The sequence below is a fragment of the Atta cephalotes genome, assembly GCF_000143395.1.
Source record: "Atta cephalotes unplaced genomic scaffold scaffold00009, whole genome shotgun sequence".
Taxonomy (NCBI): Eukaryota; Metazoa; Arthropoda; class Insecta; order Hymenoptera; family Formicidae; genus Atta; species Atta cephalotes.
Genome location: NW_012130073.1, coordinates 1,070,778 through 1,082,423, shown reverse-complemented (window position 1 = coordinate 1,082,423; position 11,646 = coordinate 1,070,778). Strand labels below are relative to the sequence as shown.

The following is an 11,646-nucleotide window of genomic DNA, read 5'->3' as shown; positions in this document are numbered from 1 at the left end:
CTTTCTTTTCTTTCTTCTCTCTCTCTCTCTCTCTCTCTCTCTCTCTCTCTCTCTTTCTCTCTATACTTTTTGCTAATTTTTCATACCTTCTCTGATGTCTTTGGGTATGTTCGATGGAAGCGATGACATGGAAGATGTTTGATAAAAATTGGGTCGTGCGCCGCTTGGTGGCAAAGATGTTATTTTGGATCTGAATTACACGAATAATAAATTTATAAATTTACTGTGAGAAACAAAAAATAATATTTAATAAGAATAGAAATAATGTGAGTTTCAAGGCTACCTATGTTTGCGAATTTTCTGATTTCTGCCGTCAAAGGAAATCGGCGTACCGGCACCCGAAGTGTTAGACGAAGGTGGCCTGTAAGGCCGCGGGCAGCCTTGAACAACAGGCGGTGATGATACTGGTGCATACTGCAACCGGGAATTAGATGGTACGCCTGAGTGCATCAATCTCATGTCCCCTGTATTTACAAATATATTTTAAATGCCGTTAAAAAACGATTTAACGAATGTAAGTTATATTTAAAAAGATCATACCTTGCACGATATGGACACCCTGATACATTGGCAGTGGGTAACGTGGTTGAGGTTGTGCGCTTCGGTCCCCGCTCCCACCTCCGAAAAACTCGTGCGCCGGAGTTGGAGATCGACTGGCTCTTTGGGAATTACCTGGCGTTGTCGCCCGCACGCTGGGAACGATCTATTTCAAGAAAATGTCTTTAATCGTTGACAGTTGCCTGATAACTTATCGATAGTATATATAGATGTTGCTGTTGCATTTTTACCGGAACATTTTGCCTGAAGACGAGATTGGGAACCAACGTGGGTGTCATATATGCTCCAGGCGGCGCCGGGGACGTACCGTTATGGGTGACCTGATGTCCGAATGTTCCACTGGTCATCATTGTCGGGGTTGCATAGCTACTTGAGTTAACGTACATCAACGGCATACCAGGTATCTATTAATCACAAAAATATCAAATACATTAATATTTTATATTAATATTTCATTGAGTTTCCAAAAAATATTGTAACATTTTAATATTATTTCAGAAATTAAACATTTCCAAAAAAAATATTCCAACGAAAAGTGTAGAGTTTTAGGACTATTAAACACAAAATGACATAAGCTATAATGTTATGCATTGACGCGTAAACCTTTTTATTATTTGAATCAATCTTATCTCTTGTAAAATTAATATTGGCAATTAATTATCGATATGAACAGATTAGTAAATTACTTGACTAGATGTTGGTGTGTTCGGTGGCGTAGGTACTCTGTACATCACAGGCGGTGGTTGCATCGCCGGCTGCCCTGGCGGATAATACGTAGGAATCATTTGAACTGGTGGTTGATACGTATAATCGCCAGGAGTTGGAGTTACTGCTGGTAACGAATTGTAAGGTACTGGATAACTGCCGACGAAATTAGCTGAAGTACACAACGTCAATTATTTTAAATAAATTTGCAGAAAGAAACAAAGAGATAAAAATATAATAATTATGATGTAACATACAACTTGGTTGGCTCGGAGACGTCATCGTTTGCGCGTTGAAAGAATAATTCGTTGGAAATCTCTGCTGTTGATGCAGCTGTTGCCTGTCTCCCGGATTCTGACCGACAGAAATTGTCGTTCCAGGTGGAGGTACAAAATACATAGTCTGTTGAGGCTAGAAAGATTTATCTTTTATCAAGCAAAAGTGACAATCAAAGAACACATCGTATATATTTTATTTTTACCGGTATTTGATTTGGCGATGGTTGCCAATAATTTGGTTGTATTGACTGCACATTTTGCATGGTCTGATTTGCAGAGGATGGCGGATACGTAGAATGCGGAGGCGTGGAGTGGCTGTCCCCATTACTACGCTGATCATAAATGTTCATACCTAAGAAATATCCGGATAACTCGGCCATGTCCTGCACATCAGTTACAGCATTATGGTTGAGTTTTACGAGTTTATTTATACCACATTACTTGCGCAGACTTGTTAAACTCGGCAAAGGCAAATAAATCCTTAATAATAGTTTAACCTAATTTAATCAAAATCTAATCAGAATTAGATGACTAATCTAACTCTTAGTTAGCACCGAATAGTATCGACGGATCCAGGATATACGGGATGGGAAAGGACATGTCATAGAGATATAATTAGAAAGGAAATAATTAGAAAGGAGCGGCGTTTGAATGTTAGCAAGACCAACTGTTCGATCTGACGATCACGGGCTGTGAGACTGTCAAGACTCACTTTAGTCCTGCCTACTTTGGTCCAAATAGAGCAGACTCCTACGGTGGATTATCTTATCATTTGAAAAAGGTGATAGCTAGTCACGAATGTTTTGACCAATACCAGTGTCACTTGGTCAAGGAGAATATTGAAAGGTGTTTCATCGTTGGAACTCGGAGTACTACACATTGAAAGTATATTCAGCATGAACGATGGAGAGCTAAACCTTGACTGAAGTTGTAGGTAAAGACATTTCGATCCCAATTCTGATCCGGGTTATGCTCGGAAGCGAAACAGTCTGGAAAGGTGGCCTCCTTCTTCTGAGTCAGTTATGATAAAAAAGGAAGAGCATAAAAAAGTAAGGAGAAGAAAGATGTTGTTCCCTCTCTCAATTGGAGATGCCAGAGAGGCAATCTGGATTGAGTGTTAGCGTTTAGATCTCTACATGAGCTCATAATGAGGGAAGGGGGGGGGGAGGGAGGACACATGAAACTCTCTTTCCCGATCTTGGCGCAAGTGGAGGTCGTTCTGTTGAAAACCAGGTAACCCGATAGATACCTATATGGGAAATTCATGATTTCCCATGGAGATTTAGGTCAAAAATCTAGGTCCTATATAGATTCCTACATAATTTTTTTAGATATGTTTATGTTGCTTTTCTCGGTCGATTTAATATTATTACAAAAGAATTTTTACTGTTACACTTACCCCTGACTGTGATATTGGTCCTTGATGCACAGGTACCGCATAATTGGTGTAGACCTGATTCTGATTGAAGACATCGCCCTGACCGCCATTTTGTACACTTGCTTGACTCTGAGTAGGATGAGATGCCATCATCACAGTCGGTTGTCCCATGGGGGGTGGATAGACACCTTGATTATACGGTTCTGAGGTAGGTACGTAGGTCGCGTAGGGTTGTTGAGCTGTTTGGTTAGTATGATTAAATATCGGTAGTGTCGTTGACGATTTGACTAGACTTTGCTGCTGCGGATGCGGCTGAGATTGGAGATGCTGTTGCTGCACTTGTTGTAGAATGGGTGGATTCTGCGGAACAGAAGTAGGGGGAAGAGGAGGTGGTGGCGGTGGTGGCGGAGTGAATGGCAGACTTGGCGATGTCGCTGTGTTCGTTACTTGGGCCCCGGTAGACGCCCCCGTAACATTGATCCTCGATTGCGGCGATCTCTGTTTCCTATTGTCATTCTTGAGATTGTTATTCGTTCTGGACGGCTCAGAGGGCAATTCCATGTGTTGCTGCTGCTTATTAGTGGACAATGGTGTGCCATTTTCATTCTCCATATTAAAGAACTTCGGTGGATTGTCTGGATCATAACGATAAATCGAGCCGTCCGTGTTCGTATATGGCTGATTGGTTTGTGGGTTTATTATTATGCTGCCAGGTGGTACGCTGGACAAACTAGTGACTGCCCACATAACCGTTTGGCCACCGTTCGACTCTGGCGAGATTAAGTCCTGACTGGACACTTGAGTGTGGCTACACGTCATAGTGGCAGGTACGGGAGAAGGTGACAGAGATGGCGATAACGTCGCGTCACTACGCTGACTTTGCGATTTATAGCCGCTACTCGAACGGCTCGGACTTAAACGTGAACACATGCTCGCCCCAGAATCTACGACACATTTATCATATACGATATCATATACGTTAACAGATTGAAGAAAGCGTGCAAAGGCGACAATAATGCAACAACAGAATATCACTATAATATTAAAAAATATTTATTTTCAATCTCGTACACAATTACAAATAATTACCTTGCTTCATAAGGCGAGCTCCTGCGCTATGTGTGGATGTAACACTATCTCCCCTTGTCAACATGCCTTTGGTATATCCACCGAAACTGAATGACTTAGAAACTGATGGGCGCAACACCCCGCCGCGGAATGAATCCCTTCCATCAAAAGATTCGCCCTTCAGAAGTCGATTTTGCCTGAAGATGCATATATGAATAATATAATCAATACAACATTATCGAGAGACATATTCGAGTATTTTATAACTATTATCAGACGCAATAAAAAACTTAGACGCGATTTACCTGACTAGATGATCCGGATGTAGCAAGCGAAATTTCGCAGAGGCATCTGAACTCTCTGTTGAGGACCACGGCCAGGATGTAACTTCGCTGCTTTCACCACTACTATCTTTAAATATCCTTCGTCTGGCGCGTTCGTATTCCTCTTCTCGTTCCTCGAAACTCTTGCTACGCCGGCAGCAATCGCCCGACAATCTATCAGGCGATTTGAAATTAAAACTATCCTCAAACGAGCTCGAATCTCGTTTCAGGATACTTCTTCGCGGCTCCTCTGATAGGATCAGATCATCTCTGATGTGCTCTTTAAAACGAGTATCTGGTATTCGCATGTTTTTCGTCCGCGTGACGATAACGCTTAAACCCGATTGATCCACGTTGTGTTCCATCCCAAAGTAAGCTGCCACTCGATGCACTAGCATCCTGTTATACGAAGACATGTTCGGGAATTTGTGAGAAACCTTCTGTCGATCTTTCGCGAAATCGATTAAATCTTTCTCAATCTTTAGCAACACTGTGCGATCCTTCTGATTGCGGTTTATAGTTTCTGCAATGAATTGTTCGAGATCTATCCCGGTGCTGTCCGTATATAGCTCCGTGCTACTATCTGTAAATAAATAGAAAATTTGATATTATAGACCGTAGTATAGGAATTAAAAATAGTAATTTTTTTGCATATTTGGAGATATCCATCGGATATCTCAATAGTGAGATAGTTGCCTATTAGGTAAAAGGTCCGAGTCTACGGGTTCTATTCACGCATATTTATAAAATAAAATTATTTCATTGCTATTATCCTAGGTCGGAGATTCAAAAGATTTAAAAAATAAACTATTATTTCATGTAATAAATAATGAAGAGATAAGAGATTATCGACATATTGAAGAAAAATGTGTAAATTATATTTCAAAGGAAAAAACGCTGACAATGATCCAATTATGTGTATTAAGAATTAAAAGATAATAAATTGTAAATATTATCACACACATCAAGACACGCTGAATCATTTCAATCTAATTATAGTACTATATTTGTTAGTTAGAAATAGATTAAGGAAAAGGAAAACGTATTGTATTCAAGCAACATACCGCGTGAAAGGCATGGCGATGCGCTATCGTAACTGCCTTGGGACGAATTCTGGTGTCTTAACTTGTGCCTAGATCCGGGCCTGGTCACTGAGAGTGTGTTGCCGCATTGCGCCGAGCATTGATTATTACAAATGTTCAATGTGTTCGGCCTTCGTTGCTCGGATTTGTGCTGATTATTCTGGCCGCATGGAGCAAGATTGGTGCTCTTCGGCGAATGCTGCAAGGTTTGACCGCATCTGATGGGTGATATCGGAGTCTGCAATAAACCTGGTCGCTCATTTTGATTGTTTTTTACACAGTTATTGCATTTCTGAATGATATTCGCATTAGCGAATTTGGAACGGTGGTTTTCCAATTTATTGCCATTAGTTGGAGATGTGATGCTCTTTGGTGAATGTACCTGAGAAGGACTAGATTGACCTGCGAGATAAAAGTTTCGAAATTAAATAATTTTATCTTTAAAGCATAACAAAAAAAGGAAAGAAATCGCTTTACCATTTCGCGACGGTGCCCGACAAGTCGGCGACGTCGCCGTGTTGCGCATCTGTTTGGGAGATTGAGCGGAACAAAGATTGCTATTGAATATGGATTCGTTGTTGTTGAGCTTGGCGCCAGAATTGGGCGAGAGGCTGCATATGATCTTTTTCTCGCCATCCGCCGATTGCGGACTGTGCGGCGACGTTGAACCGTTGCCGTGCGGTTCCCGCGGTGGGGATGTCGACTCTCTCATGGCATGACTTCTGACTAACAGTTTCAGTTTCGTGTTCGTCTGCAACATCAAGGGTTCTTTATGTACATTTGATGTGTCGTTGCAATATTGTATAATTCGTAGATATAATATTTTCAATTCGCATTTATTATTCAATATTTATCAAATTCGAAAAATATAAATAAAAAAGGAATAAATGATTTATAATTTTTTTTTCAATATCTATGAGAGATCTATCCCAAAAGTATCCGACCTCTGTGTATATCTTTATCCTAGAGTTAGGAAGTGTTACTTTTTTCGTCATTTTTCCGTTATTTTTTATAATAAACATGACGTTGCACTCGATTTTTCCAACTTTAGCACAATCTTAACGTTTAGTTATAAAAAATTGCAACGTCATGTTTATTATAAGAAGCAACGGAAAAAGTACGCAACGGGTTAGGCTAATGCTTCCCAACTCTATTTTGTCCTTCCCAACTCCTGCTTTGTCATTTTCCCTCTATTGTAAAAAAGAGACATTCAATATTTAGGAAGGACCTTGAGAAATATCATCAAATGATACGACGGCTGTTCAGTAACGGGTATACAGATGTGTGAGTATCGAAAACTTTGAGCGTCGCATTTCACTTGACATTTCACAATGACATTCATCTTACCTCAGGATTAATCTTAATTTTAATTCAAGATTTTTTTACTAAACCCGTCTTTGTCTATCTCAATTTCGCCAATCCTTGTATAGTCCCGTATAGTTCCGTGTGACTTCTAATTATTTCCCAAGTTAAAAAATCCATTGAAAAGCAAAAAGCTTTGACAATATTAAAAAAAACTATCAATGCCGTTTTGGTAGGGACATTCCTCAAGATCTCCTCTAAATAGTGAATATCTGTTTTCCACAATAGAGATGCATTCAATGGACTGCTAAGGACAAAGATATACGCAGAGGTTGAATACTTTTGGGACAGACTCGTACACTCAAAGAAAAAAATCATATCAGTAACTAGAAATTTGAGGACAAATAATGTCTCAATTATGTATTAAAATTCTAATAAAAACAATAAATAAGTTATATAAACTAAGTTATATAAAAAAAAATATAGTAATATTACTCATTTACTACAAACGATTAAATATTACTATATTTTCATAATTCATTTAATTTATTTGTTGTTCTTATTAAAATTTTATAATATATAGTTGTGACGCTATTTGTCTTCATATGTGTGCGCGCGCGCGCGCACACACACACACACACACACACACACATTTTAATCAACACGTCTGAATTTCTCCGGAATTATGCAAGATATCGAAATTCTGTTTTTACGATGTTATGTAATGTCGAGGGGGATATATTTTAATTAATTAAGATTTGACTTTGAGTGGAAGCTGTTGAGTTGAATTAAGTTCAAATGAAGATTAAATTCATTTTTGTAAATAGCAACCTAATTTTTTAAACATCTATGTTTGTAAATATATTCATTCCGAGCTCAATACATTATGATTCAAGGATGTCGAAGATCAAATGACTCAAACGCGAATTTACATTAATGTAAATTCGTGCATGTTCGAACCTCCATCCCTGATTATGAATATAGAGAGCAATAAGATGTCTAATGTCTATATTCATAGAGTCAGACTTTATACTTAAGGCTTCCTTAAATTTATCTTCAAATGCTCAGTAGCCAATAAAATAATTCTTAGAGCATTTGAAAATAAATTTAAGGAAGCTTTAAATATAAAGTCTGACTATGAATACGGGCATAAATGATCGCGACACATTTGATAGCATTGTCAGCGAAAAGTTTTGATAAACCATTGTAAATCGACGCTTTGAACGCATCAGAATTATTCAATTTTTTCCGATATACAATATCCTAAAGATAGCTCCAAAGAAAGAAATCTAATGGCGTTAGGTCTGGTGATCTAACTGGTTAAATAATAGAGCCATTTCTTCCAATTCAGTGATTTTAGAAACATGTGATTTGAAGTATTTTGGACTCTGCAATCGTAATAGGGAATTTTTGTAATATATAGTGAACGCTAAAATCACGTTATTTAGTGGAAAATAGAACTGTGTTTGACTTTCCACTAAATAAATATTGAATTCGTTATGAATATGGCTACGTATGGAACGTATTTAAAAAATTAGGTTGCCATTTACAAAAATGAAGTTGACCTTTATTTGATCTTTATATTTACTTTATATTTATTTATCAAAGATCAAATCTTGTTAATCAAAATATGTTCCTCTTCATATCACATAAAAACAAAATTTCGACATCCTGCATAATTTAAAAGAAATTCAAATGCGGCTATTAAAATGGGATATCTTGTATATAACTTTTCCAGCAATAAAGTTACTGAATTTTTGTACAGTACTAAACTGTTGTACAGTATTGTACTGTCGAGATGTAGGTATTTCTCATTTACTTTCGTTTTCGAAGTTCAAAGCCAATGCCGCGCCTTTTATTATATGCTGAGAGATTTTCTTCTTAGGAGAAATTGAACTTCACTGCGTCTCTCTGGTGGTAATGTCGCATACTGCTCGTGGAGTAAGCGACTTTAATGAAGAACTTCTGAATGTATTTTTATCTCAATGATTAATTAGTTATTATAGCATTATGCTTTATTTAAAAAAAGATTTGTCTAATATAGAAAAATATAAATAGTATATCTTATTTGATGAGGTCTAAGTAACTATATATATTTATTGTATTTGAGTCATTATTTCACATATCGATTAATAGTGTACAAATATTGTTGTCGTAATTGATTTCTTTAAGGAAAAAAAATCACAAAAAATCATCTATTTTTCAGCCTCCTGAACCAAACGTCCCCTTTAATAACTTCCTCCAAACTTAAAGTTTCTAATGAGAAAGGATAAGCAGAAAATAATGAACTAGCAGTGATTAATGAAGTACATACCCGATTGCGAAAGTTCTTGCTTTCAGTGTCCGATTTATCGGATGGCGAACAGGAGGAAGCGGGACGGTGGAGCGAATTCGGTACGGGGGATGTGCCTACGTTAGGGTTGGCATTCCCGTCTATCATATCTGACTCCGAGGCGTCCTGATGAGGCGCACCACCGCAGCCACTTATGGCGAGGCCTTGCTTGGAGAACGGCAGTGAGGGCATTCCTCCTTGCACCACCACCGTAGGACTCTCAGGTCGGTCCTGCGACCTGCTTCTTTTATACACCACTATGCTCGGTACTGCAATAATAAATGCACGTAATTACATTGCTCTCCTATCCAGCGGAGATTTATGCAGGATGTTTTGGATTCAATGACTGATTTAAAAATGGTTTTCTCAACAAAAAAATATTAAGTTATCGCCAGATGCGATTTTTCCAATCTTTTTAAGATCGTACATACATATTATATTTGTAACTAAAAGCTTTAAATCAAAATTCCATTACAAAAGAATACATTGAGAAATTAATTAAAGAATACAATTAATAACTAAATAAACTAATAAAGAATACATTCCAAATTTAATCATTGATTCTAAGACTATAGATGCTTGTTTGGTTATTTTTGCTGAGGAAGAATCAATTTCAAATCAACTGAAGGCTTTGCAGTGAAAGAAACATCCGATTGTTTCGACAAGTCAATATCGCTAATTTGCTACATCATAAAAAGATAAAAACAATGTTTTTCAGAAAATGAGTTTGAATTAGATTTCATTTCGCCCCGTAAAATAATGAAATTTTTTATCAATAACTTTTTAACAAGTAACGAATACCAACTAAAACCTGTTGGAGATCATTCAAGATCATCGAAGCTGGATCTCCTGTAGTAAATATTTTCCAATTTTCTTTTCAATTAAAGCTATGTTTCATAATTTACTGTCAGTTGTTTACTGTTACAGTGCTGAAAATCTATAGTGCATGTAACGTAAACTACAGATTTTTAGCGCTGGCAGTGAATTTTGGAACACAGCCTAAAGCCCTAAACATAATGATAAAAATAACGATAGGGATAGAAGCAGAGGAATCCAATATTCGGGAATGTATATGTCAATGGAACACGTAGGAACATAGAATAAGGCAAATTTCCCACAAGGTAAATTTGCGATTTAAAATTCTGTGTTTATCGCTTTATTGCTTACTAGTGATCAGATTTTTCATTCTGTTCACATATCATTCATTCTGTTATAATCGTGAAGCAGATAGAAGAGTATATACTGCAGTCTATACGCGATCAGATTGGTTGACTTTTTAAGCCTATTCTACAATTACGTAAGCGTAATTGTAAGTGGTGTAGTCATAAGAATTGTCATCAAATCACAATCGAGTATTTTCAAATTTGACTGTGATTGGTCAATTCTTGTAATTATGGAACCTCTCACAAATACATTTACGCAATTGTAGAATGGGCTTTATTTCTTTCGCAGCAATTTATAATGATGGAAGGCAACAATTATACTTATTTCTATACTATTAATACTAACCACTTATTTTTATATTATTTCTCTCATTGTTTTTGTCATTGTTGTCTCGCATTATGTCTAAGGAGGAGCTTAAGAGTTATTAAAAATTCAATTATATTGTTTTATTAATAACAAGAACTTTAAACATTTGTTCCTTTTTAAGTTGTAAACAACTTAGAAATCACATTTTTTAGTTATATATATCATTGTAGCAAATAAGCTATATGTTTTATTGTATTTATTGTATTTGTTGTTTATTTCTTCGTACTTCCTTTAATAATTCTTTATAATAACATTTCAAATGAAAACGTACGAAATAAGCAATTAAGGATTATCATTCAAGCATATTTAATTGAACAGTACCCAGCAGTATTGATATTTCTACAAGTGTGATATTTTTACAGTAGAATATATCAATCTATACGATATTAATGGACAATGAGATTTCTTTCACTTCCGACGCGATCCCGACTGTCTCTCGCCTATAAAGATGGTCATGTGTACATATGTGTGTACGTACGATAAACCGTTTCGCCGTTTCCTGTCATTGCGAAAATAAAACGATTCTGCGAAAATATGGAAAATACTCGTGAAAGAGACACTTACTCTCCAGGCGGGCCATGTATTAAATGCGTCATGGGGTTACAGTGCAGTACACCTTGCAATTTGTGGAAGTTCAACACATACACGTGGGTGCAACTAGCAATTAGTACGTGAATCTTTTGAATAGCATGTAGCACGAGAGGCTGATACTAGGTGCCAGTCCACCTTCCAACATCATATACTCTGTAAGCAGATATAACACGCACGTGACGCTCTCATGTAAAAAACCGCAAGACGTAAATATTCGTTTGAGTTCACTTCTATCCTTTTTCGAGATATAGATAGAAAATAATAAACACGCGCGAAAAATAACGTATGTCGAATAATGAATAACTGCGCAAACTAATGAATTCGATTGGACGCATTACTGCGCATTGATGCATATTAAAGCTGTTGTTTTAATCATTGATTGATTAATCATTGATTTCTGACAACGTTGTAACAAATGAATTATATATTTTATCTGGACTGTTTAATCCTTTTTTCTATGTTTAAAAAAAAATGTTTTAATTATATACATGGTAAAATG

The 11,646-nt window shown here is 36.9% G+C and overlaps 1 protein-coding gene across 1 annotated transcript in view; it reads right to left on the bottom strand.

The window, feature by feature from the left end:
* The window catches only part of LOC105627442 (R3H domain-containing protein 1), a 30,289-nt gene extending 19,153 nt beyond the window's left edge, over positions 1-11,136 (bottom strand). The window contains exons 1-14 of the mRNA XM_012208724.1: positions 11,121-11,136; positions 9,009-9,295; positions 5,870-6,143; positions 5,375-5,794; positions 4,293-4,893; positions 4,009-4,184; positions 2,941-3,863; positions 1,745-1,924; positions 1,521-1,674; positions 1,245-1,435; positions 789-962; positions 541-703; positions 284-464; positions 87-190 (exon numbers count right to left, since the gene is read on the bottom strand). Of these exons, the coding sequence (XP_012064114.1) occupies positions 87-190; positions 284-464; positions 541-703; positions 789-962; positions 1,245-1,435; positions 1,521-1,674; positions 1,745-1,924; positions 2,941-3,863; positions 4,009-4,184; positions 4,293-4,893; positions 5,375-5,794; positions 5,870-6,143; positions 9,009-9,295; positions 11,121-11,136 (3,844 nt within the window). The remainder of the gene's footprint in view (positions 1-86; positions 191-283; positions 465-540; positions 704-788; positions 963-1,244; positions 1,436-1,520; positions 1,675-1,744; positions 1,925-2,940; positions 3,864-4,008; positions 4,185-4,292; positions 4,894-5,374; positions 5,795-5,869; positions 6,144-9,008; positions 9,296-11,120) is intronic.
* Between the last annotated feature and the right edge of the window lie 510 nt (positions 11,137-11,646).